The sequence below is a fragment of the Mustela erminea genome, chromosome 9 (assembly GCF_009829155.1).
Source record: "Mustela erminea isolate mMusErm1 chromosome 9, mMusErm1.Pri, whole genome shotgun sequence".
In the NCBI taxonomy this organism is placed as follows: domain Eukaryota; kingdom Metazoa; phylum Chordata; class Mammalia; order Carnivora; family Mustelidae; genus Mustela; species Mustela erminea.
The window spans coordinates 63,971,395-63,999,172 of record NC_045622.1 but is presented as its reverse complement, the minus strand read 5'-3'; the positions used below and the strand labels follow the sequence as shown (position 1 = coordinate 63,999,172).

General features: G+C 41.4%; 2 protein-coding genes across 2 annotated transcripts; one reads left to right on the top strand and one right to left on the bottom strand.

The window, feature by feature from the left end:
* Nucleotides 1-970: 970 nt before the first annotated feature.
* On the top strand, nt 971-27,778 carry NRIP3 (nuclear receptor interacting protein 3). Its single transcript, XM_032357958.1, has 7 exons — nt 971-1,245; nt 20,628-20,789; nt 21,273-21,355; nt 23,331-23,470; nt 24,034-24,086; nt 24,202-24,296; nt 24,597-27,778. Exons 1-7 carry the CDS (start codon nt 1,072-1,074, stop codon nt 24,610-24,612), a joined length of 723 nt encoding a protein of 240 aa, XP_032213849.1. The 5' UTR covers nt 971-1,071; the 3' UTR covers nt 24,613-27,778.
* On the bottom strand, nt 3,160-3,922 carry LOC116598716 (small ubiquitin-related modifier 2-like). The gene has a single exon (XM_032357959.1). The coding sequence runs from the start codon at nt 3,837-3,839 to the stop codon at nt 3,552-3,554; it is 288 nt and encodes a 95-aa protein (XP_032213850.1). The 5' UTR covers nt 3,840-3,922; the 3' UTR covers nt 3,160-3,551.

Below are 27,778 nucleotides of genomic sequence, written 5' to 3'. Positions count from 1 at the left end.
TTAAAAAATTTTTTAATTGAATTTAAATAAAAAAAATTTTAAGTCTATTAGTTTTTTTTGGGGGGGGGGTTGGTTGTTTTTTAAGAATGGGTTGAGAGTGAGGAAGGACTCAAAAGAATACTGGGTTCCTATTTCTCCTGGAAACATGCTGGAGAGTAGATTGAAAGACCCTCCCTAACGGTAACCCTGAATCCTGGCTGAGATAAAAGTGCTCTTCTAGCCGGTGTTCCTAAGAGCAGGTGTGGGCCACGCACTCCTGTGTAGTTGCACGGAGGCGGGGACCATCGCCACTCCTCAGCCCTAGGCTGACGCCGCAGGTTTCCAGCTGCCACTGAGGCCCGGGTTCGCAAGTGCGGAAAGAGGGTGCCAAGAGCCAGGGCACTGGAGTGGGGTCCCCGGAAAGCCGGCTCCCGTCCGCCCGCAGGCGCTGCCCCCTCCCCAGTCACGTGGCCTGGTGGGTGGGGACCGACCTGAAGTTGCAGAAATCCTGAGCCTTCCCAACTCTGAAGTGCGTTGTGGACGCTGGGGCTCCCGGAGGGGCGCGGAGGTGGGAATTTGCACCGCGGGGCAACTGCGCGAGGGGAGGGATTTGGAGCATGGCGCAGCTGGCGGTGATCCCGGGGTCGGCCACGTCGTGGCCAGGTGAGCTTGAGTCGCGGGCGGCGGCGGCGGCTGGGGTGGGAGAGGCTCCTCCGTGGGGCCACCACACCCTATCCCGGTGCAGGGGATGCAGGGCACCCACAACGGGAGAGGCGGTTGGGTAAAGCGGTCGTGGTAGACCCTCGGCGCTCTGAGCCAGTCCAGCCCGCGTCACCCTTCCCCGCGGGTCCTTCCTTTCACCGAGGCGGCGCGGAGACCCACAGCGCGGGTGGGGAGGCCTGGGAGCTGCGCGCTAGGTGGGGCACCGTGCTGGCTCCGCCCCTCCGCGCGCGCACTGGCTGCTCCCCGTGACGTCACGCTCGGCTATAAAATGCTCGGCGCGCGGCTCTCGCGGCGCTGGAGGAGCTCGAGGCTGAGGGTAGCGGGTGAGCGCGGAGCAACCGGGGACGCTGGGCCGCGGGCGCCTCAGCGATGTTTTACTCAGGGCTCCTCAGCGAGGGCGGCCGCAAGGAGACGGACATGCGGGAGGCGGCGTCGCTGCGGCAGCAGCGCCGGATGAAACAGGCCGTGCAGTTCATTCATAAGGACTCCGCCGACCTGCTGCCCTTGGACGGTCTCAAGAAGCTGGGCTCGTCCAAGGACACGGTGAGCCCCCGCGGCCGTGCCCGCCTCGGGATGCCCGCGCGCGGCGGCCGGTCACCTTCGCGCTGTGCCTCTCCCGGGGCCCGCCCTTGGCCGCTTTCACTGAGTCACCGGCCAGGCCCCCGCTCCCGCCCCCTCCTGGCGCTGTCCTCTCTGTTGCTATTGCTGTTCCGAATTCCTCTCCAACCAGCATCTCCCTGCTTCGCTTTCCCTCGGGATTCCGTCGTAGCTTTACCAGCTTGCTCTGCCTTCCGCTCTGCCTCTTCCCTTCGTGCTTCTCTCCTCTCGAGTAGGAGACCCTGCCCTGCCGTCTGGCCCTGTAGTCGCCTTTCTTTCCCGTTATTTTTACTCGTAGTACCGAATCTGATTGCCTGATTGAGCCTCGCTTGGCCGGGCTGCTTGGTCCAGTGACCCAGACAGAGGTGATTCCTAATGGGTTTGGGAAGGAGAGATAGAAGTGGGAATGGGGAGGGGGTGGTCTCTTGGCAGTCACCATACCCAGATGATTTTGTTAAATCCTTTTCTCCCTATGCAAAATCAACTTTTCCGTTTGATTTTGGGCTTATCTGCCTTAACCTTCCATCCTGGGGTGAGAGTGGGTGGGGGGAAAGGGTCGAATGTGAAGGAGGTTTCTTGAACCCCAAACATCTCTTTGGCAATCTCATCTCTTCCCCTACCCACAAAGAGTGAATAAAGGAAACCAGCTGCTCCATCTCACTGACCAGTTAACGTCTGGAGCTGGAGCTGGTGCAAGCTTTTTTTCTGGCAGGGTCTTTCTTTGCCTTAAGAAGGAGGAACTCTAGGACTGGAGGTCTGGGTTCAAAGACCATGTTGTCCTCTACAGGGGAGGGTGGGTGGTCCAGGGTCACTGAAGAACCATATTTGACTCATCCTTCAGTCACCGTAGTGGTACTGGGGCAAATATATGTTTAGCTTTGTGGTTTTATCGGAAGTTTTCTTTTCTTTTCCTTTTTCTTTCTTTTCTTTTTTTTTTAAAGATTTTATTTATTAACTGACAGAGATCACAAGTAGGCAGAGAGGCAGGCTCCCCGCTGAGCAGAGAGCCTGACTCGGGGCTTGATCCTAGGACCTGGGATCATGACCTGAGCTGGGCTTGATCCTAGGACCTGGGATCATGACCTGAGCTGATGGCAGAGGCTTTAACCCACTGAGCCACCCAGGCGCCCCTCTTTTCCTTTTTTAAAGATTTATTTATATGAGAGAAAGAGAGCTCACAAGAGCAGGGAGGAAGGGCAGAGAGAGAGAGAAAGAGAGGATTCCCTGCTAATTGTGGAGCCCAACACAGGCTCCATTCCAGGACCCCGAGATCATGACCTGAGCTGAAATTAAGAGACAGCTGATTAAACCACCTGAGCCACCCAGGTGCCCCTATCTGGAGTCTTGTAGTTTTCTCGAATTTCACAATCACTTTATGCATCTGGGCAATAACTTGTGAAGCATTAGTTAAATGTCGTTCAAATGAGGTAGGTGCTCTGTACAATTTTTTCAGTATTTTTTGAGATTTTGGAATATTTAATTTGGCAGGGAAGGAGGAATGGTGTCACCTGGTTCACTGAAATTGCCATTTAAAACCCCAGATGATGATGAAGAACTTCTGAATCTACTTCCTTTTTTAAAAAGTATCTCTAATGACAGATACTAATATTAGATTTGCCCTCCCCCATTTTGATAAAAAAATAATTTTAGTTTTTTTTTTTCATTTTAAACAAGAAGTTTATTTAAACAACAAGACACTTGACTTGAAGGGAAAACTATCTAGGATTCATTTCTTTTAGAGTAATTTATCCCTACTTAAAGACAGATTGCCCTACATGTAACAGCTACGTACAAAAAAGTTATAAAATTGTCCTTGGTTTTACAATGATAAATGAAAAACATTAAAATTCTCCAATCGAACAAGGTATGCAAGGATTTTTATGTTGGTTTTTTTTTTTGTTAAACAGTGAGAGCAAAATAAATTACTGGAATATAAAGATAAGAGCCGACTGAGCATGCCACTAATGGAGAGGGGGGGATTTTCACAGAAGCAATATTTTCCCCCATCCCATCTCCATTTGATGTCGATCAAAACATACCATTGGCCATTTAGTTAAAAAAAATGCAATATGCTTGTGCACATACACAGTTACTTTATGTATAATAAAGGAATGGGGAAGGGGAAAATGAAAGAATAGAGAAAACTATACTGTAGTAGTCAGGATGTGGTGGAACCAAATTGCGGCTTTCTAATTGAGAATGTCTTCTTGGTCTGAAGGAAGAGTTCTGGAGTAAAGTAGCAGGTTCCTTTTTTAGTAGACACCTCCTGTCTGCTGCTGGAACACATCAATTGTATCTTCATCCTCCATTTCCAACTGTGCAGGTGTGTCTGTTTCATTGATTGGCTGCCCATCAAATCGGAATCCGATCTGCCTCACTGACAAACCCTGTCGTTCACAATAGGCTTTCATTAGTTTACTAAGTGGTGTATGCCTCTTAATCTTAAACTGCACCACAGAACCATCCTGCCCCGCCACCTTCAAATTAATATGATCGTTGTTCTCAGTCTTGACTCCTTCCTTGGGCTTTTCGTCTGCCATGGCGAGCGCCGGAGTCTCCTCAGCTGCCGCTTCACAAAAGAGGTACCAGGTCCGCACCGAACGAGCACACAAGCAGCACCAGGAGCGGCCAATTTTAGTTATTTTTGTTTTGTTTTGTTTTTATAAGATTTTATTTATTTATTTAAGAAAGAGAGAGAGAGAGCACAAGCAGGGGGAGCAGCAGGCAGAGGGAAAGAGAGAAGCAGGCTCCCTGCTGAGCAAGGAGACAGATGCAGGACTCAATCCGAGGACCCTGGGATCCTGACCCGAGCCCAAAGCAGCTGCTTAATCTACTGAGCCACCCAGGCACCCAATTTTAGTTATTTTTGGGCAGGGGTTGGCTACCCAGCTATTTTGCTCTGTTCCCACTTCCCCCGCTCCCCCCAGAGGTAGTTTTCCTGCTAAAGTCACAGGATAGTCAATCTAATTTATGCTAACTCAGAGTGGTGAGTGACTGAAATACATTCCTAGAAAAGAGAATTCTCTTTTTTCCCTTCTTTCAATTTAAAGTAGTCTCGTTTCATTTAGCAAACCAGATCTAAGTCTTCCTATCTTCAGATCAAAATAATCTAGTTCCTAGAAGCCTTGGGAATGAGTAAAGAGGGAGTATTTAGGAAAAGAAGTAAAGTGTGGAACGTTTTTCTTCCCCATAGACTGGATTTAAGAAATGGTTGACGTTTGGTTGTCTTGGGCTTTCAGAGTTCCCTGGCCCTGAGGAACTACCACTCTATCCTTCTGCTTAGCATTCCTTATATTACTTCATCCTGTGTAGGAAGAGTTCCATCTGCTCTTCTGACTCCAGTCTGTGTCAGTTGAGCCACACAGGAGCTGATAATATAAAACAGGCAGTAGGCTGGAATGAGGAAGCATCCTTAAGCAAGTTATTGCCATAGGTCTGATGCACAGCGGTTTACTGTGAGACGCTGAATTGGGGTTCACACTTTCCCTCCCCACCTCCATCCCCACCATTGCCATGGACTTGATATCCCTTTCTCACTGTCCTCACACCCTTAATGTGCAAATTATTGCACAGAAGAGCTAGAACAGGTCACAGAAACCAAGGCAGATTGAGGTAGGGAAAGGAAAGCTGTGAGTACTGAGGTGTGGTGACATGATTAAGCTCTCTTAGAACTGATGTTGCTGCCTCAGTACAATCTAAGAAATAACCTTATAAGGACCAGATCGCTTTACTTCATGGATACATCTGGTAATACAGACCAGTGTTGACTCAATTTCCTCTCACCGAAGTGAAATTCTGAGGGTACCAAAACTGATTGAATACGTCTGTAGTGCAAACTAACGGAAGAGGGAAAAAGGAATGGATGGCACCAGAGGGAGATAGGGTGAAAGGACAAATTAGGTATTCGTTGTTGCTGATGGTACAGAAATAGAGGACAAATTAGTTTTAATTGACTCTGGGGTTTGTGCCAGTGGAGAAGACTGGGTTGTTTTCCTCACACTACTGACCTATATTAGAATTATACTCCTGGTTTTATGAATTATCTACCTTTACCATGCTGTTTCTGTAACATGCACTATTTGATACCAGCCTCCAACTTTTTGTTTGGATTAGCAGAAAGCATTCATAGGCAATCAGATGTGGTCTTCTGTTGGCCCCAGGGGAGTACATTTGTCCTATTCCTATTTGTGTGTAGTTGGCTACTACAAAGTCTAGTGTGGATATTAATCCTATTTCTTATGTCTGATTATCTTATTTTGCTTATCCTTCCATTTTGTGATGGCTTTTTTTCTGTATTAGATTAAGAAGCAAATTCAGAGATATGAGTAATATTTTATGTGATTTATTATTTTTTTAAAAGTTGATGAAGCTGGGGGAAAAAATCTCCACTCTTGGAGTTTTGGTTCTTGTAATTTCTTTTGTCTTAGCTATCAGTTTCATAAATGTTCTTTTCATTGAGGTAGGGATTTTGATTTTTAAAAACAGTCTCATCACTTTGGAAACATTGCCAAACTGCTTTCCTATAGAATTGGTCAGTTTATATTCCACCAGCAACATGAGAGCCTCACTTCTTGGTTTCAGCTCTACCTAATAAATATCAAACAGTATTACTGAAAAAGTTTTACGAAAATGAAAAATGGTATTTTTGATATTAAAAAAAATAGTCCTGTGGTACTAGAGGGTATTATGCTTATCAAAATAAGTTAATCGAGAAAGACAACTATCCTGTGATCTCCCTGATATGAGGAAGTGGAGATGCAACATGGGGGGTTTGGGGGGTAGGAAAAGAATTAATGAAACAAGATGGAATCAGAGGAAGACAAAACATAAGTGACTCTTAATCTCACAAAACAAACTGAGGGTTGCTGCTGGGAGCGGGGTCGGGAGAGGGGGGTGGGGTTATGGACATTGGGGAGGGCATGTGCTATGGTGAGTGCTGTGAAGTGTGTAAACCTGGTGATTCATAGACCTATACCCCTGGAGATAATAATACATTGTATGTTTATAAAAAATTTAAAAAAAAGTAAATAGTACTTATACACAAATAACATAACATTACTTCACTATGAGACTAAGTTATTTTAGACTTTTTGAGAATGAACCAAGTCCAGAATATTTTTGCTGAAAAATCAAGTGGGGTTTTTTGTTTTGTTTTCTTATTGTAGTTGTATCTCTCAATAGTAGCAGACGATACTTTTAAAATAAGCTCATAATAATAAATATTTGTATGTGTAAAAAAATGCAAAAAAAATTAGTCCTGTCCCCCCCAAAACAAAAAGCAAAACAAAAAACAAACCAGTCCTCTCATGATGTTTTCCCTGTATGATAATATTACTGACCATCAGGCCACATCCTTAGTTGTCCAGGAATAGAGAGAGCATTTTTCTTTCCTATCTATGATTGATTGTGCTTATAGCCAAATGCTTTAGAATTCTCACTAGAATTAGGAATGGATGCTAGAGCAAGGATTATGGAACACAGCAAAGCAAACTGACCATGAAATAACTAGCTCTGTACTCTGAGTATCTGATCTACCTGATCAGAATGCCACAAGTCATCTATAATACCACAGGTTTTGAATCAGAGAACTTTGGAGCTTTAGAAGAGGAGCATGAAATACCAATATAATACCAGGATCTGGTGCAAACTGAAGATTTCCAGAGCCATTATTGTGTCCTAATTATAGGAAACATTATTTGAACACTTAACTGTGTTCAGGATACAGTGCTAGGTGCTCAGACCACAAAGAAGATAGTAAAGTTTCTTTCTATGAGAAGTTTATATAGATTAGGGGGAAGGACAGGATAGATTCATTCATTTATTTCACAAATATTTATTGAATGCTTATTACATGTTGGTCAGTAGTCTAAGCATTAAAGATATGATCGTGAACATGGGGCACCTGGATGGTTCAGTCAATTAAGCATCTGTCTTCTGCTCAGGTCATGATCCTGGGGTCCTGGGATCGAGCTCTCTGTCGGACTCACTGCTCGACGGAGAGGCTGCTTCTCCCTCTCCCTGCCACTCTGCCTACTTGTGTTCTCTCTCTCTCTGTCAAATAAATAAATAAAATCCTAAAAAAGAAAAAAGATACAATAGTGAACCAAAGTGGAGTTTCTGTCCTAATGGAACTTGTATTGTTGTGAGAGGAGAAGGCAGAAAATAAAAACAAGTAAATATGTAATATAACAAGTAGCAATAAGTGCTGTGGAGAAGATGAACCAGGATAAGGAGAATAGAGAGTACAATGCCAGGGTAAGGTGGAGTGCAAACTTACTTCATAAAATGTAGTCAGGGAAGGCTTCTCTGATAAGATTACATTTTAGGAGATACTGAAGGAAGTCAGAGAGCAAAATATCTTGGGAAAGAATGTTTTAGACAGAAGGAACAGAAAGCACAGGGGCCTGAAGTGTCAGTGAACTGATGTGATTGAAAAACTGTGAGGTCATTGTGGCCAGGACAGAATGAGCAAGTGGAGGGTGATAAGAGATAATATCAGAGGAGTAGTGGGAGGCCAGACCACTCAGGGCTTTATAGGTCATTATACAGATATTGGCTTTTAATCCATTTTGGGAAACCAATAGAAGACTTTGTGCAGAGGGGTAACATGACATGACCTATTTTATAAAAAGATTATTCAGACTACTGTGTGGATTAGGCTGAAGAGGGGCAAGAGTAGAAGCAAGGAGACTGGTTAGGAGGCTGTTATATGGTAATCCAGTTGACAGATGAAGGTGGCTCAGAGCAGTATGACGGTGGTGAAAGGGATGGGAAAAGCCCTGGATATATTTTGAAGGTAGGCTGATAAGTTTAGTTGACAGATTAGATTAAGGATCTGAAAGAAAGAGTAATCAGGGGGTGGCTCAGTGGGTTGAGTCTCTCTGCCTTCGGCTCGGGTCATGATCCCAGGGTCCTGGGATCGAGCCCTGCATCGGGCTCTCTGCTCAGCAGGGAGCCTGCTTCCCCCTCTCTCTCTGCCTGCCTCTCTGTCTGCTTGTCTCTGTCTGTCAAATAAATAAATAAAATCTTAAAAAAAAAGAGTAATCAGAAATGACCTTAAGGTTTTTGATCTAACAATTGGAACAATAAAGTTGCCATTTACTGAAATGGGTAAGACTACAGGAAGAGCAGATTAGGGATAAGGAATAAGAATCAGGAATTTGATTTTTGAATGAGTTGAGTTTGGAGTATCTCTTAAGCCAGTGTAGCTGTTGAGTAGACCGGTCCACAAGAAAATAGATAACACCACCAGGAAGTTTATGCTAGTTGCCAGGTCTTACAGTCAATAAGCATTAGAGGAGCTCAGAGAAATAAGTGATTACTCTAACCCAATGGTACAATAGTGATGGAGATCAGCATTTGATTACAGGTTCATCATTTCATGGTGAGTCAGCCAACTATGAGATGTTACAGAGAGGAGGCTATTGCAAGAGTGTGCCCTGTAGAACCTCAGAGTAAGAACTTAACAGTTTATCTGGTTCAGTCCCTGCCTATGTGTGAACACTTCCTAACAAAAATGCAGTCCACCATGGGCACCTGAGAAACCACTGTCTCGGACCAATCCACAAAGCAGAAAACAATCAGGAATAAGGCCCTTCTCTTTGAAATAACATATCTGTGGGTCACACAGAAGGTCTAGCACAGTATGACAGCCTGCTTTAGATACAGCCTCACGTGTTTTTGAGCAACTGTAAACCCAGAGAAAACCTGTCTGTGTTTCCAGCAGGTAGAATGGGTCACATGTTGTATGAGAGAAGAAGAGAAGGCACAGATACTGGTGCCTCTTTTAGATTTCTAAGACCTGATAGATATATATATTAGACTTGAAATGAGAGTCAGCTAGGAATACATGTTTATCTACAAACTTTAAATAAGGACTAAAATGGAATAGGATGATTTCATGTCCTTTTAAGAAAAAAAAAAGGTGAATGGTAATCAGTTTCAATTTTAGGATGACTGTGAGAGTTTTAAATACACACACACACACACAGACATATACTTAGCAACATTTGAGTGCTTACTGTGTACCTGACACAGTGTTAAGTACTCCATATGGATATCTCATTTAATCCTCATAGATACCTACAAAGTTTTTACTGACTTGAACTCAACTTTGACTCTAAAGCATGTATTTTATTTTGTTATTTTTCTTAATTTATTTCAATTTATTGATAGTTGACAAGTTTAATAAGCAAAGGGAACTTACATATGAAGCTTGTCTTGAGCATCACTAAGATGAGTAGATCCATATGTAATCAAATATATTATTGCTGTTAATATTTTGAAAACACTGTTATCTGTTACATTAATTAAGAATAATAAGAAGGAAGGTTTTATTTTAGCTTCACTTATTGATTTTACAGTGGTCTTGCTGTCTTTATTGAGATTCAGTTTTCTGACTTATATCATTTTCTTCTCTAATATTTCTTGGAAGGCACATCACTAGCAACAAATTTCTTCAATTTTTGTTTTTCTGAGACAGGCTTTATTTCTTCACTTTTGAAGGATAATTAGCAGGTATAGATTTTGAGGTTGGTGTAGTTTTCTCTCAACAGTTTATTTTTTATTTTTATTGATTTAATTTTAATTTTTTATTTGAAAATAGATGACACTAATTTTACATTGGTATCAGATGTACAACATAGTGATTCAGCTTCTCTATAGGTTATGCTTTGCTCACCACAAGTGTAGCTACTATCTTTCACTATACAACGCTATTACAATATCATTTTTTTTTTTGCCTTTTCTTCCCATGACATATTCATTCCACAACTGGAAGGCCATATCTCTCACTTCTTCACCCATTTTGCTCACCCCTCCCACCCCATCCCCTCTGGCAACCATCAATTTGTTCTCTGTATTTATAGGTCTAATTCTGTAAAGCACATATTTTAAACACTACTCTAAGCAAGGGTTGGCAAACTTTTTCTGTAAAGGACCAGAGAGTGACTATTTTCAGCTTTTCAGTGCAAACTGTCTCTGTTTCAACTACTCAGCTCTGCTATCATAGTGCAAAAGCAGCCATAGACAGTAAATGAGTGGGGTTGGTTTTTCTTCAGTAAACCTTTATTTATAAAAATGGGCATCAAGCTGGCTTTGGCTTGTGGACCATATTTGCTAACCCCTATTTCTAAGTGGTTCTAGCTGTGGTTGTATTGGTGGGTAGAAAGGTTGGGTTTCTCCTCTGGGAGTAAATGCTACAAAGAAGGTAGACTTGTGTCATTTCCCCTGTTTTCCAGTCTGGTCTATTCTGTGGATCACAAAACTCCATTAGTTTGATTCTGTCTGGGTTCAGTGCAGATAGGTAAAGGGATTGAGAAAGTGGCCTTAGAAGTTCTTGCTCAAATCATGATTTTGTGGCATTCTTGCATTATAATCTACTTCCTCTCACCTCACTTTTCTTCCCACGCTACAGCCTGATTAGTAGAGATATTTAAGCATATTGGGTGCCAGATTGAGGAACCTCAGCTATTTCTACTCAGAATACAGTACTGCCCACAGAGCCCATTTCCTTCAGAAACTCCTGATGATAACGAAGGCGGCACATTTGTGCTTACTGCTAAAGTTTAGATGCCTAAGCCCTGGTTAAAGTTTAGCAGCCACATTTCAGGAACAGTAGAGAACCAGGAACTGCTTGGGTTAGTAGTTACCTTGTTGAGGTAAAGCATAAAGCAAGATCCATGTCAGGAGGATGACTTGCGAATTATGTCCAAAAGGTTACCAGAGTACCTATAGTACCCTTCTAGCTAATTACTAATGTGTATTTTGAAGGACATCAGGAAAATAGAAGACAGTTCTTAGAAAGCTGATATTTCAATAAACATAAACTACTTAAGTAAATTTACAAAGCAATAGTCAAGGAGTGGGAAAGTAGGTAGTACAAATTATATAATGAGTAAGTATAGGGATTCTGAAAGAAAGAACTAGATGATGTTAATCAATAAAGGGTTTTTGAAGAAGTAAAGAGTAGAGATTTGTTTGTTCGGTACTGTATCAAGAGCTAAGGATACAGATGTGATCAAGACAGTTAAGGTCCCTGCCCTTGTGGAATTAACAATCTAGTGGGGGAGTAAAATAGTAAACAGGTGAATAAGCAAAATAATTTATAATCGTTACAAAAGAAACAGTGGGATATGTTAATAACTAAAGTGGTGGGGTACCCACTTTAAATAGTATAGGCAAGAAGGATATCTTTGATGAAGTGACATTTGAGCTGATGAGAGCAAGCTAACTATTTGAAGTGTTAGTGGGAGAACATTTCAGAGGGAATAGCAAGTGCAAAAGCACTGGAATGAGAAAGTTTTTGAGCAAGGAGGTGTGGATGAACAAAGGGAGTGTGGCAAGTATATGGTATATAGATAGAGGCTGGAGAAATGGACAGGGATCAGATGATGCAGAACCATATGGACCATGGTAAGAAGTTTGAATTTTGTTCAAAGAACAGTAAGAGGCCATTGAGGAGTTTTGAGTAAGGGAATGTATTATCTAACTTACATTTTTAAAAACTCACCCTGGTTGCTATGTAGAGAATGAGTTGGAAGAAGAGTGAAAAGAGGAAGAAAACGAGGTAGGAGTTTTTTGCAGTTCAGATAAGAAATGACGAGTCAAGAAATATATATATGGAGGCAACCTAGGTATCCATCTGTGGATGAATGGACAAAGAAAATGTGGTGTGTGTGTATGTGTCTGTCTGTGTGTCTGTCTGTGTATGTTGTATATAATATTTAGCCATGAATCAAATCTTGGGGTGCCTGGGTGGTTCAGTGGGTTAAGCTGCTGCCTTCGGCTTGGGTCGTGATCTCAGGATCCTGGGATCGAGCCCCGCATCAGGCTCTCTGCTCAGCAGGAAGCCTGCTGCCCTCTCTCTCTCTGCCTACTTGTGATCTCTCTCTGTCAAATAAATAAAATCTTTAAAAAAAATCAAATCTTGCCACTTTTGACAACATGGATGCCCATGAGGACATTATGCTAAGTGAAATAGGTCAGACAGAGAAAGACAAATACCGTATGATCTCATTTATATGTGGAATCTGAAAAACAAAACAACAACCAAGCTCATAGATACAGAGAATAGATTGGTGCTTGCTGGAGGGCAGGTGGGTGAAATGGATGAAGGTGGTCAAATTGTAAAAACTTCTAGTTATAAAAAAAATAAGCCATGGGGCTATCATGCACAGCATGATGACTGTAGTTATAGTGTACAGCATATTTGAAATTTGGTAAGAGGGTAGATCTAGAAGTCCTCATTATAAGAAAAGAAAAAGATTGTAACTATATGTGGTTATGGATATTAACTAGACTTATTGTGGTGAACATTTTGCAGTATATATAAACATGAAATCATTATGTCATATACCTGTAACTAATATAATGTATGTATAATGTAATTACACCTCAAAAATTTTTTTAAGATTTTGTTTATTTATTTGATAGACAGAGATCACAAGTAGGCAGAGAGGCAGGCAGAGAGAGGGGGAGGAAGCAGGCTCCCTGTAGAGCAGAGAGCCTGATGAGAAGCTCAATCCCAGGACCCTGGGATCATGACCTGAACCGAAGGCAGAGGCTTTTAGACACTGAACCACCCAGGCGCCCCAGTACCTCAAATTTTTTTTTAAAATTGCATTATTTAAAATAAAACTTAGAGGATGAGGACAACTAAAGTTACATTGCATTTTTTTAAAAGATTTTACTCATTTATTTGAGAGAGAGCACAAGTAGGGGGCAGGAAAGGGAGAAACAAGCTCCTTGACCTGCAGGGCACAATCCTGGGACCCTGGGTTCATGACCTGAGCAGAAGACAGACACTTAACCAACTGTGCCGCCCAGGTATCCATACATTGCATTTTTAAGCTCTAACAAACTTTGAAACTTTTCTGTAAGTATGCAAGAAAAAAGGTGATGGTGGCTTTGATCAGACTTGAGGTAAAGATGGGGAGAAGTAGATCAATTCTAGATATGTTTTAGAGGAAGCAACAATAGTACTTTGGGAGGGAGTGTTAGGGAAAGAAAAGAATCAAGAATGGATGGGTGTTGGGATGCCAATCCTCTCCCTGGGATGCTGCTCCCCCTGCTTGTGCTTGCTCTCTCTCTCTGACAAATAGGATCTTAATTTTAAAAAAAGAAAAGAAAAGAATGGTTGGGTGTATGGTGGTGCCATTTTACAAGTTGGTGGAAAGGGAATAATCCAGAGTGCTAGAAGTGAACAGGACTTTGGAGTTCAAACTTATTTTATTACTGATGAAGAAAGCAAGGCCTGAGAAAAGTAATGCCTAGCAAGATTAGCGATTTGCCCAGGGTAGTATGTGACAACTGGTCATTTTTCTGAAAGTAGCCCTGGTGAGCAGGGAGCCTGGTTCTGCCTCTGCCTTTCACCCTGCTTGTGCTCGCCCTCTCCCTGTCAAATAAATAAAATCCTAAAAAAAAAAAAAAAAGTAGAAAGATTTCATGGAGAAATAGAGGTAAGTTGGGAAGGAAGATGAGTGGCTAGTTAGTGGAAGATCTTAAATGTTAAATTGAAGATTTTGTGTTCAATATAGCTGACAAGAGAACAACTGTAGGGTAAGGAGACCATGAAAGTAATTTTTTAGAAGATTGCTTGAATTAGCAGTAATGGTAGAAATGGCTAGAGAAATATAAGATGTTAAAGAGGCAGAGTTTCGTTCACCAAGATTGGGAATAAGGGAGAAAGTGCAGGTTTTGTGGCAAAGATCAGTGGGACAAGTTAAGTTTGAAAGTACATGGAATGTCTAAGTGGAAAATTCAAAGTGGCAGTTCGATCTGTGCATCTGAAACTCAAAAGTGAGGTCTGGGCATGAGATAATCATCATCGTAAAAATCATCATTTCAGGGGTGCCTGGGTGGCTCAGTGGGTTAAAGCCGCTGCCTTCAGCTCAGGTCATGATCTCAGGGTCCTGGGATCGAGCCCCGCATCAGGCTCTCTGCTCAGCAGGGAGCTTGCTTCCCTCTCTCTCTCTGCCTGCCTCTCCATCTACTTGTGATTTCTCTCTGTAAAATAAATTTTAAAAAAAATCTTTAAAAAATCATCTTTTCATATGCAATGAAAGTAGATAAGGTTGCCTTGAAAGGATATGTACAATGAGAAAAGGACCAGAGACAGAGTGATGATTTAAGAAATGAGCAGAGGCAGAGGAACTGGTAAAAGAGATGGAGAATAGACAGAAAGGTGATTTTTAGAAGCCAGTGAGGAGAGTGTCAATGAAATGGAATGTTGAGTTTTACTATAGTATTGTTTCTAATGATAGACATGTGGAAACAATCTAAATGTCCATTAATAATTGAGTAATTAGGGGCGTCTGGGTGGCTCAGTGGGTTAAAGCCTCTCCCTTCGGGCCAGGTCATTATCCCAGGGTCCTGGGATCGAGCCCCGCATCGGGCTTTCTGCTTAGCAGGGAGCCTGTTTCCTCCTCTCTCTCTCTTCCTGCCTCTCTGCCTGCTTGTGATCTCTGTCTGTCAAATAAATAAATCTTAAAAAAATATTTAAGTAATTAAATTGAGGTGTATTTGTACCAAAAACTCAAATGTCTACAAAGAATGTGCTGTATTTTAAAAAAGATTTTATTTATTTATTTGACAGACAGAGATCACAAGTAGGCAGAGAGAGAGGTGGAAGCAGGCTCCCTGCTGAGCAGAGAGCCTGATGCGCTCAATCCCAGCACCCTGAGATCATGACCTGAACCGAAGGCAGAGGCTTAACCCACTGAGCCACCCAGATGGCCCAATAATGTGCTGTCTTAAAATGCAGAAAGTAGTGGGCTGAATTGGTGATGGGTATTAAGGAAGATACATATTGCAATGAACACTGGGTGTTTTATATGTGAGTGATGAATCATGAAATTCTACACCTGAAACCAATTTTACTGTATGTGTTAAGTAACTAGAAGATAAATACTTGAAAATAAAATAAAATGCACAAAGTAAGGCAGATGAAAGAAAATATGTGCCAAGGTGGTTATAAGGCTGAGCTGGCATTATACCTGCCTAAGTTACATTGTATGTACACACACACACACACACACACACACACACACACACTTTGGTCTTTGCATGATTTGGCTGATAACTGGGATAGCTAAATCATAGCCCATTCTCAGCCCTTTTCTATCTGCCTGATTCCTCTATAGAGATTAGAAAAGCTGGATTCTCTCCCAACCCCCTTTTAGTTAAGACTGGCCATGAGAATTCTGACCAAGAAAGATTTGGGGAAAATATTGAGGGGATTTCTGAGAAAGCTTTTGCTCTCTTGATAAAAGGGATAGATGGCATGTAGTCCCTTCCTCCTTCCTCCTACATGTGGATGTAATACCTGGAGCTGGGGCACCCATCATATGATCATGAGGGGATATCCAAGAGTACAGAGACAGTAGCCCTGAAACTGTTAAACTGCTGAATTATTGCTAACATTTGCCTACCTCCAGACTTCTTGTTACGTGAGAAAAAATACACCTCCATTTAAGTCATTGTAAGTTCGTTTTTCTTGTGACTGAACACTTTCCTAAGATGTGGGATGTACTTTTTTACTTCATATTTATTTTTATAAAAAACGTATGTCTAGGGGTGCGTGGGTGGCTCAGTGGGTTAAGGCCTCTGCCTTCAGCTCAGATCATGGTCCCAGGGTCTTGGAATTGAGCCCCGCATCGGGCATCGGGCTCTTTGCTCGGTGGGGAGACTGCTTCCTCCTCTCTCTCTCTCTGCCTGCCTCTCTGCCTACTTGTGATCTCTGTCTGTCAAATAAATAAATAAAATCTTTTTTTTAAAAAAGTATGTCTATAATTTAAAACTTTAAAAAAATTTTGACTGTTCCTTGTGCTAGGTATCTCCATATATCTAGGTAAATGGTGGTACTACTATTTCTTGACCTATTGATTTTACCATTATCTATTGATTTTCTATTATAATAGGTAAGGGTTTAATTCTCTTAACCTCTTTATCATGTCCTCTCTTCTATTATACCGATATTCTGTTAAATAGCTGTTTGGGGTCCAATCAGCATTTACTGCTTATGTTATTATGACTATATTCATATTATTCACAGCTGGCTCAAATGATGTACTATATATTTCCTTTCCCATGCAAGTATTTCTTTTTCTCAAAATTAATAATTGCCTAGTTATTTTCTATGTAAAATTTAAATCTCCAGGAACCCTAAAACTGTAGATGATGTAGCAGATCCGTCTCTTTTTTCTTGGAGACATCCTTCCTTGAGCCCTCCATCCTCCAATTTTCATTTCGTACTGGTTGCTCTCAAGGCCTGCTACACATTCTATATCCTAGATTTTTCCTTCAGGGCCATTCTCAGAATGTCCTTTGCTTCTCTTTTCTGTTGGGTCCTTTATTCTTGAACCCTATGATTTTTTCTTTGTTCATTGGTTCCCCTCATTTCTTTCAGTAGCTTCTTGAGAATGATTGGGAATTAATTTTCCTGAGTCTTGATTTATAGTTTGGCTAGGTTAAGAAATTATGTTCTGTCAGATTTTTAAAAAAAGTAGTATTCCATTGTCTTCTAGATTTCATTAATACCGTTGAATTGTCCTATGCCACTCTGTTTCCTAATATTTTGTATTTGGATCATCTTTTTTTCCTTAGAATCTTTTGGAATCTGTGTCACTCATAATATTTCAAAAATTCATAGTGATGTGAGATATTGTTGTGGATCTTTTTTCTTTCATTATATGAAAGGATTATATGAAGGATTTTTTCAATCCTTAAACCCATATCCTTCAGCTCTAGCTTAGTATGGCACTCTATCCTCACCCTTAGCTGTTCTAGAAATCTGACAGTACATAATTGCTAAGCTTAGACAAACTATTAACCAACCAGAGTTTTCTGAGTTACTATTTCAAAAAGAATAAACTTTTGGCGTACTTCCTGGTTGTCTGGGTCAAGTAGGAATTTTATGCAGACTTTATACTGATCTATTTCCCACACTCTAACAGTAGAAGTTCTAATAACCCTAACTCCTCAGCCTTTTCAGAGTTTTAGTTTGAATAGGAAAACCGCTTTTACAGCTAAACCCCAAAATATATAATAGCTCAAACATGATAGTTCATTTTTCTTAAGTAACAGTATTAATAGGTCAGCAAGAGAGCCCTCTTCCATGTAGTCACTTAGCAACCTAGGCTGACAGTGGCTCTTCTGTCTCCAACATGTGACCTCCAAGGAGGTTACCCCTAGGGTCATCTCATTCTAACCAGTCAGAAGAGGAAAAGAATGGAGGAGTGTTCACAGAACACTTTTATGGGTCAAGTCTTGAAGTGGTATATGTCACTTCGCCTCACATTCTCTTTGCTAGAACTCAGTCTTCTGGCCATGCCTAACTGCAAAGAAGGCTAGAAAACAAAATCTAGGTATTTATACAGTAAGAATAGGAGAACACAGATTTTGGCAAACAACTGGCAATCTTCGCCACTCTAGCATTGTGTGAAGTAGAATGGTGTGAAGCACTTAGTTTTCTTTACTCTTAGATCAGTTTTCACTTTCCTTTTTGCTTCTCAGATTCCAAAATTTTGTCTGTTTTTGTTTCTCCTTTTTGTTATTGTTTTATTTCTTTTTTTCTTTTTGCTCTTGTATGTTTAGGCCTTTCTTACTCCTTGATTTTGATTTTAGTGAAATTTTGGTTGGGGGCAGAGGTAAATGTGCAGTTACACATGTCAGCATAATAAAATGACCACAGAAAAATATTCCTGAGGTTCATATGGGTTTATCAGCTGTGAATTTTCAACTCCTGTACTATCAATACTTTTAGTTGTGAAAATGAACAAGGAGAATTATATGTACTGACATAGAAAAAAATGTCTTTCATATATTAAACTAAAATAGAAAATTTTAGAACAGTGTTATAGTATAATCCTATTTTGTATATGTTTGTAAATGTACAAAAAGTTTTGGAAGGATATACTTCTAAATTTTTATTTATTTATTCATTTATTTACTTAATGTATTTATTTGACAGAGAGAGAGAGACAGACAGGGAGAGAGGGAACACAAGCAGGAGGAATGTGAGAGGGAGAAACAGGGTCCCAACTGAGCAGTGAACCCACAGGCCTCAATCCCAGGACCCAGAGATCATGACCTGAGCTGAAGGCAGACAGGTGCCCCATACTTCTAAATTTAAGGGTGGTTATTTGTAGGGAGTGGGACCGAGAAAAGGTTGAGAGGTTGGGAGGCCTTCCCTTTTGATTTTATATACTTCAGTGAATCTTGAATTTTTTTCACTGAACATATTATTTTTGATACTTTTTTGATTACTAAAGAAAAGAACAAATACAGGAGTTGTCATCAGGGTCAAATGCCTTAGAGAAGTTAAGGAAAATGAAGACTGAAAAATATCTACCAGATCTGGAAATTAGGAGATTTTTATTGATGTTGTAGGATCAGAAGTAATTTCAGTGAAGGATATCAGGAAATGTTTGGCTTCTTTAAAAGATGACCATTTAAGACAAGGGTGTAATTAGAGGAGCTGAGGAGGCAGAGTCTAAGGTTATGTGTTTTCTCCCCAGTATATGAGAACTTTGAGTATGTTTTATAACCTGAGGAGGAAGAGGAAAATTTAGAAGACAAATGACTTCAAGGAAAATAATTTCAGATTTTTCCTCATTTGCCTCATCTGTCCAATGATGATTAGACTCCTTTGGAAGATTAGGAGTAGAGAAGTAAAGCTGTGTTCAGCAAGACTGATGTGGAAGGGAAGCCCCAAATTTTCAGTGAGGGCTTTCATTTATTGGCCTTTGAAGTCCTTTCTAATCTTCAGTTCTACAAGTTCCGCTTACAGTTGTACAAATTCAGTTGTTTCTGCTGAGTGTGGACTTGACAGAAGCAAACACCCTGCTTTAATATGACTTGAGCTAGGAATCCAGCCTTATTAGTGAGAGAGATAAGAATGAAGAATTTGTTTCTTTTGAGGAGCAAATCATTCTCCAAAGAAATCTGACAGAGTTAGCACTTCTTCTAGCTCCTTACCAAGTTAAGAAGCTCTCATTTTCTCTTAAGTGCCTCTCTCTCTCCTTTTCCCAAGGATACTAATTTAGAATCTGCTTTGCCAAGAATCTGTGTATTTTGGGAATCAATTTCTTCGCCTCACCAGGGTTACAGTGAGTCATGGCTCTGACTCCATTCTTCCTCAGAAATTGTAAGGTGGTAGATAATGGAGACCTTATCCAGTTCTGCCCCCTTTCCTGGGAAAATTCTAGACTCTGAGCTTCTAAGAGTGATTTTCTTCCCCCTAAAATTGAGAGGCATCTGGTATGTGTTACATAGAAATTTGGAATCTTTCCTTTGAGAGATTTTAAATATTATTGCAAACTGAGAATCAGATGCTTGTGTATAGATATTCCTCAGGTCAAATAAGTCCTTATCATGAAGTAACTTATATTTTCTAGAGGCCACTTTGGGTAGAAAGAGCAGAGCATGCATATCGCTGCTCTGTGGATTCTCTAAGTTCTGTCAGAGAGCAGACTTGAATTCACATTCCTCATTCTGCATCCTATTATGTATCTTGACATAGATATAAAGTCTAATTAAGTCTCCTGTTTCTTGGTATCTGCCCCTTTTATACTCCCAATTTTTGACCCATTGGACAGAGAGAGAATGGATATCAAGAATATGGCAAGAGTTTCATTATACTCCTTGAGGTCCAGAAGATGTTAGTAGGGATTATTCCTGTGGGTTCTGCCAAGTTCCAAAGTGTGTCTCCTGGGAGGATTGCTCAGCGGATATGAATTCCTATCTTCCCACCCCAACCACCTCATGGGTTACTCAGCCCACAGGAGAGTCAGGCCACCAAGTTATATGAAGACTAGGTCCAAAAGAAGAGACTGCAAGTCTTCAAGTAAGTCTTGAAATGGAAGTAGGCAGAGCTTCTGACAGCCAGTACTGGGTAGGTTTCTTTGGCCTGTGAGAGTGAACTGCCTCTTCTATAAGTTACCTGGAAGGATACATTTATTCCACATAGACTAGGGTCAGTTTTCTCCTGAAATGCCCTTGCAAGAGGAGGAAATACAGCAGGCCTTGGTAATCCAAATCCCAGGGGTCCCTCAATTCTCTTTAACCATAGAATATTCTTTGGCTCTAGCCACATTTTCCAATGTTCCACCTTACTCTTTGATTCATTCAAGGTGGCCTGTTACAAACTGATTTATAGTACCTGCACTGAAACTACCAATGAAGTCTCTGCTTGAAGGAAAAATAAATAAGAAGCAAAGGTAGAGCTCAGTTATGTGAGGCTTCTTTATTATTTCTGTGGCACCTGGAGGACAATGGGAAAATGGGGAAATGACTTGTCACTAAGAATATTCTGCTTTCTATTCCTCAAGCAACCTCATAACATTCTGCAGAGGCGCCTCATGGAAACCAACCTGTCTAAACTTCGAAGTAGTCGTGTCCCTTGGGCCTCCAAGACCAACAAACTGAATCAGACGAAGTCTGAGGGACTAAAGAAGTCTGACGATGATGACATGATTTTGGTTTCTTGCCAGGTAATGTTCTGAGAATAGTTTTTCCAGGGTTTTCTGGAGAGTAGGTTGTGGGCCCATTGTGATTCCCATAGTGGTACCCCCTCCTCCAAAGTATATAGAACTTGGGTCTTACAGAATTCATGAGTGAGTTTTACAGGAAGTGTATGGAATATTTTTATGTGTGTGCATCTTTATGGGAAAAAGGACCAAACTTTCTTTAGATTTGCAAAGGATGTGTGACACACACACGCACGTGTACACACACGATTAAGAGCTGCTTGGTATATAGAATTAAATACAGAAAGTCCTTTGGGATCCTCTGTCAGCTCTAGGTTCAGTGGGAAAAGGCTCCTAAAAGGAGACTCAGCAGTGGTTAAAGCTGAGACATTACCAACGGGTAATTGTGAGATGCCCTCCAGCCCTGCTTTCATGTGACATCTGCTGCTTACACCCTTCCGTTTTGCTTCTCTGGCTCCTGCTGAGCAGTATGTTTCTTTTTCACAGTGTGCTGGAAAAGATGTGAAAGCCTTGGTTGACACAGGTTGTCAATATAATCTCATCTCTTCAGCCTGTGTAGATAGACTGGGGTAAGTAACCACTTGTGCTGGGTGGGAGTCAGGTGCTAATGCACTCTTTGCCTGAATCTATTTTGAAGTTAGAGATAGTGAGGATCTCTACCAAGGTTTCAAGAAAAGTATGCAGAGTTCAAATATAAGCTGGATTCTCAGGCACCTGGGAGAAATCAGCAAGCCAGGAAAGCATCAGATTTTCCATTAACTCCCACCTATTAATTTCTGAGCAAAGACCTTTGGGCTCTGTGAGATCCTTGGCTCATTGTTAGCCATGCCCTGGTCCTGATATATGCCCTGCAAAGACAACAAATTAGAAGGAGCAGTCCTGTTGGTATAACCCAGATGAGTAAAAGCAGGGATGTGGTTGGTCTTAGCTTACTCAGGGTCCTTCTGGAGGTCACACTGCCTGTCAGAGGAAGCGTCATTCAGATCTTAGAATAGGACTGCTATTGCTGCTGGGCCTAAACCATCATAGGTGTGATTAATAGTTTCTTAGAACCTTTCCTCTCTGTAAAGAACATGTAAAAGCAAGTCTTACTGCTGTCCCTCCTGGGGATTGCCTTTGAGGCAGATACCTCATATATTGAATGTCTTTGGTTCTGTAACAGCTAGAATTGGGTTCTTCCTCTTTTAGTCAGAGAAAGCCATTTTATATCTTTCCTCCTTTTCAGTCAATTGGTACTTTTATGTCTTCTTCCTTCTCTTCCCTCCTAAGTACTAGCTGGACCCTAAGGTCTAGCCCAGAATTGTAAAGATCAACCCAATGTCCTTTTCCACTTTTCTAGCCCTAAGAACAACAGATCATTCCCTAGCTTAATCTCTGTATTGAAACAATCTCTATGGTAGATATAATGGTTCATTCTAAGCTGCTTTCAAGATGCTCATACTACTCTTAAGTAGGACTTGAACAAGGCTGGATTTTTATAATTAGTGACCTCTGTTACCTGATCTGTTCCCTTTTGTTTCTACCCTGTCCTCACCCCTCACCACCACTGTGACTCTTTGAGGCTGGCTCTGTGGGTTTTGTACATTGCTATTTAGGCTTGCAGGAGAAGTCCAGGACACAAGTGCTCTTGTGGGAAGAATCCTGAGCTTTTTTATGTGGTGAAGAGATGAGATATAGTGCAACATGATGGTTCCAGGAAGACTAATAATGTCCTGGTGCATAATTAGGCAGCAGTCTGCCATGGTTCCAGAGGAATTAATAACCATCTGTAAAACTGCAATTATTTTTCTTTTGGATGAGCTATAACACCAAAAGAGAGGAAATGGAGTAAAGCAGAAGTATTGGCACAGAAAGTCCATAATTAAGTTTTTATCCACCAACCCATGATATCTTGGGTGCTTGCTGTTCCAATCTGCTTATATAACTGTGTGAAACCTGGGTGCTGTTCCTTTCCTTCCTCCCCTGCAGAGACAAGTTAAATTAATCAAGACTTTCCCCATGATACTCCTTGCTGGTATCAATATCAATATCAGTGCACTTACCAGATAAGTACCAGCTTCCACTAATCTTATATCTGAGGACTAACTGAGGAGGATAAACTGAAATAGAGAAGGCAAAGAGAAAATTAGATGATGAACAAAAAGCATCTTCTAAAATTAGGACAAACTCCTGCCCTTTCTGACATCTTTTACCCACAGTGGGTAACAGGACATGTTAACTAAATTGCCTTGCATATAGGTGGGGATGTTAAGATTCAGAATAGGATTTTCTGAGTGTATCAACTGTCGTTTTTCACCAGTACAGATAGAGACATAGCTTTTTGAGAAGAGGAGCTGAATCTTTTGCTTTTTTGTATCCCCTGGCATATGTAGGACAAAGTTCTGAAGCAAGAAGTATAGGCTCCCTAGCACCTTTTTTGGTAAATTAATCCCAGGAAATCCCTGGAAAAGTGCAACAGTGTGGGTGGGGTAGTATTGTATACATTGTCCAGTTCCATCAGAAACCTCTGCCAAGGGGATTCCGATATCTCCCTCTCTGGTGCAGACTCAAGGAGCATGTCAGATCTCACAAGCATGAAGGAGAGAAGCTTTCTCTACCCCGACATCTGAAAGTAGTGGGCCAGATTGAGCACCTGGTGATCACACTGGGCTCCCTCCGCCTGGACTGTGCAGCAGCTGTGGTTGGTGAGTAGAATTGAGAACTGGACCTATGGACTCCTATTGTAAACGCCCTCCCTACTTCCACCAAATCCTCATTAAAATCTCATGCTTGTAAATATAACTTCTTCTAAAAATGTTTGGAATCACTAAGAAAAAAGAGTGTGTAATTCAGGATTAAAAAAAATGTAAGGAGCAAGAAATGTTTTTGTGTGCCAGTGAAAGTGGCTCCTGAGAGCTTTCTCTGACCTAGTTGGAGGTAGAGGGCTAGATCCCCTTACTCCTTCGCCTTAAATTGTTGACTACCCTTATGTACTCTACTCCAGACTACTTAAGATTCCTGAATTTTATCTAAAGGCCTTTGTCCTTTAGAGTTTAAAAGACCTAGGTTTGAATCTTGGCTCTATTACCTTTTAACTATAATGATCTAGGAAAATTACTTAATATAATAGATGCTTAACAGGTGTTTATTGGATGGATGGATGGATGGATGAGTGGAAAGAAGGAAGGAAGATGAGATGGAATCCAACGGTGGTAAGGCTGACTTCTAACCCAGCATAGCAATAGTTGGATCTTAATTTTTTTTTTAGAAGACAATGAGAAAAACTTGTCCCTTGGTCTTCAGACTCTCCGATCCCTTAAGGTAGGATTGATTCTACTTTCCCTTTGAATCTTACTTTCTGAAGCAGGGGTCCTCTTACATGGACCATTGGCCTTGGGATCACTGACAGTTACCAGTGATTCTCCCTTGTTTTTAGTGCATCATAAATTTGGATAAGCACCGGCTGATCATGGGGAAGACAGACAAGGAAGAAATCCCTTTTGTGGAGACCGTTTCCTTGAATGAAGACAAGTAAGTGCCCAAATGGGTCAGGTCAAGTAAAATCCATTTGTCATTAAGTGGAGGGGTTCTCACACAGGATATTGGATTGTGTCTTGCCTTTGTCCTTCAATCTTATCACAAGTACACCCATCCCCAACCCCTAGAGTTCACCATCCTAAATAACTCTCTAGCCCACATTCCAGAATAAGTAGTGATGGTACTGCACAGAGTGGTGGGGAAAATAAGTAGCTTTTAAACTAAAATTGTACTTGCCTTCAACCTAACTTCTTTGAATTTGGTATCATTTCTTCTATTTCTTTCTCATTTCAGCACTTCAGAAGCATAACTACAGACTGCAGCATGTCTGCACGTGTGCACACATACCAGGTTGACAGATTGAGAAAATTGGGTTTGAACCAAATGCAGTAGCAACTTGCTGTGGACCAAGTCCTTTCCTCTAATAGAAGCTCCAGGGGCTCCTTCCCACCCAGACTTCTTTAGATTTTAGTCCGTGCTTAGAGATCTTATCTGGTTATAGCCATTGTTTTTTACTCCTCTGATCACTTAATTTATAGACCTTTTGACACTGCCAGGTCTCACTTGTGGCCTACTTCTCTGCTTCTTTCAGGAATTTGCTTTTATTAGTATAGAGGCTGCCAGGTTCTCTTTCTCCATAGATACACTTGCTTCTTTTCCTATAGTTAAAATGTATAATAAACAGGAACCTGACCTTTATCTCCAGCTGTTTCAAAGAGGTGCAGGATACCTATGTCTCAGAATTAGAATTTCTTCTAATTCATTCGTGATTTCTCAAGAATAAGTTTATCTGAAAAAGCCCAGAGAGATCATCTAGTCCAATTTTTCATTTATAGGTCCAGAGAGGCAAATGAATTAAGTAAACTGTTATGCTAAGTCAATGGCAGAGGAACATAGAACTCAGACTTGACAAGCCAAGGCTATGTTCATTCTCCCATGCTGCTTCTTTTGTGTTCAGGCCTTGAAGGAGGATGAAGAGGTAAGATTTTAAAAAGGCAAGGTAGGGGAAGGATCTGCTTTGGAGATGGATGCCAGGAGGTTCTGGGTAGCCCTTCCTCCCATGTGCTAAGTCTGCTAAAATTCTCTGCCCCAAATTGTCGCATCTAGGACCTTATTTTGGTACCTAAAACCTGAGGGTGCAAAAATGAGTGGGATGACCTCTTACCTGAACTTCTTGGACGGGAGGAGAAGGAACCACAGCCAGAAGAACATTAATCACTTTATGAGATGGAATTGAAGGCTTTGGTAAATAATCTGGGGATCATTATTAAACATTTTTACCCCCAAGGTCTGGTCAGTATTTCTGCCCAGTCTATTATTTGTCTGCCACAGACTCAAGTAGCTAAGATCAGGAATAGGGAAAGGAGATGAAAAAAATCCAAGCAGATCCAGAATAGAAGGAAGTACTGAGTAGAATCAGTTGGTGGGAAGTCCTACCTATGGAAAGCTTTCCGGGCTGGAGGTCAGGAATGAAATTTCCAGACAGGGAGCTGAAGGTTGGAAACTCTTCTGCCTTGTTCTGCTTCAAGAAAAGAGGCAGGGCAAGAGCTGACAGTGTTAAGGACAACTTTTTCCTGCTGTGCAATGTCTTTCGACCCTTCTCATAATGTTGGAGATCACAGGAGTGTCTCAAAGCTTTTTGGGGGGGGTGTCAGTTTAGGCACACAGATACCTGTAATGAAATCTCCCCTTCAATTTGGTAATAGAAGTACATGGAGAAGTCAGAAAAATAATCAGCTGTGAATATCTTCTTATGAGATTTCCAAGCCTGCCCTTGGTTCATAGCAGTATTTTCCGATCATTTAATGGATCCCACTTTGAATTTTGAATTGCCAGATCCCACCAACAATCTTGTCAAGTGTTCAGCTCCCACCTCTATCAAACAACTCTTTGGAACTCTGAATGTTTTTAGACTTATAGAAGCTCCCTAAAGGCTAGGAACTTAATGACTCCCATTTGAACAGCTAGGCAGCCATACTGCAGCCTGGGTCACCCCCAAACCCCCTTTTCAGTCTTTATAGAGGAAGCAAGATGGAAAACTAAGCACAGCCACAGCAGGGAAGGTCATATCTAAACTTTAGCAGGGGTGATCGCACCTTATCAGCCTTCAGTGCCCCCTCCAAATTCACCCCCTTTTTGCCTGAGCAGGGCAGTGGGAGGGGGGGGTCTGTGCCTTTCCACTGAGGCCTCTCCACTCTCCTACTCTACCTATCATGGCACCAATTTGGCCTGCTCCTTGTCCTAAGGCTGAGTTGAAATACTTCACCCCTTCCTCCTGAGGTTGAAAATTCTACTCCAAGCCTTGACTCTTGGCCACAAATAAGGCATGTTGGAAGTTCCTGGGCCTGGCTTATCCTTATTTGGATTCCATGTAGATGAGGTGAAGCCAGGAATTCTTAGGTGTTGGAAAGATGTGACTAATTCTGCCCTTTGAATTCAGGATTCTGTGGCATCATAGGGATGATTAGATGAACTTTAGTGATCTTTTTGGCTTCTGAGAATCCGTCACTGAATTTCCAATTTTGGAATAGAAACAGTTGGGGTGATCTGAGCTTATGGTATCATAATCTCACTCTCTGCAGTCAGATCATTTGAATTCACTAGACAAATAATTGTACTTTAAACCCCAGGCTTGACAGAGATACCTAAAAATGTCTAAAGACAGCTATGGGAAATCTTGAGCTTCATTAATCTTTAAATGCTGCCAAGTTGATTGTTCTGATAGTCCATATCTCCTTGATATTCATGAGGGAGTACCTGATCTGCCTTTCAGGGGCTGGCAAGGTGAAAAGGTAAGGTTAGTTCTTCCCAGAATCCTAGAAAATTATCTCTGGCATCTCTGACTCAGGATTGGGGAAGAAAGTGTCTAGCCACACTGTGTTCTGAAGACGGCCAGTAGCAGGAAGTAAGCCTATAGAACTAGTACCCCTCTCATTCCTTATTAGATGTCCATCACAAATACAGGAAGTTTGAAAAATACTGTTTTTGTTATTTTGTATATCTGTGCCAGAGTTATATGAGGAAAAAATGTTTTCTGACTTTTCTATTTCCTTGCCTTGCACATACCCCACCTGGTAAGATTTTCTATTCCTTAGCTAAAGTGTCTGTAGAATGGATCACTTATTGTGTCAGCTGCCCTGACTTTTGTGTAATAGAAATATCTTTCCAGGCTGGAAACATGGAGGAGATGAACTGGATTCTTTCCTCCTTCTGTTGCCAGTCCTCTACATTGGCACTTTTACCTGCTCAGTATTTCTGGCTGTGTTGGGTTTATTTGTGAGATTGATGTAACAATAAAGTGAAATCTTCCCCTCTGTGTGCTTTTCTGACAAAGTCTCTGTGTCAGGGCCCCTGGAAGGTGAGGGAGCCCAGGCACAGCCTAATTGCATCAATGTTTCTCTCATAGAGTCCTCTGAACACAAGGCTTTGAAGTCCTCATTTCTTCCATTGCTACTAGTCCTTCAGCAATCTCTCTT

Excerpts from the sequence above, each read along its gene's own strand:
- NRIP3 (XM_032357958.1), top strand. The coding sequence starts at position 1,072 with ATGTTTTACTCAGGGCTCCTCAGCGAGGGCGGCCGCAAGGAGACGGAC. Across the intron at positions 20,790-21,272 it reads TGATTTTGGTTTCTTGCCAG|TGTGCTGGAAAAGATGTGAA; the intron begins GTAATGTTCTGA and ends TCTTTTTCACAG. Across the intron at positions 21,356-23,330 it reads GCCTGTGTAGATAGACTGGG|ACTCAAGGAGCATGTCAGAT; the intron begins GTAAGTAACCAC and ends TCTCTGGTGCAG.
- LOC116598716 (XM_032357959.1), bottom strand. The coding sequence starts at position 3,839 with ATGGCAGACGAAAAGCCCAAGGAAGGAGTCAAGACTGAGAACAACGAT.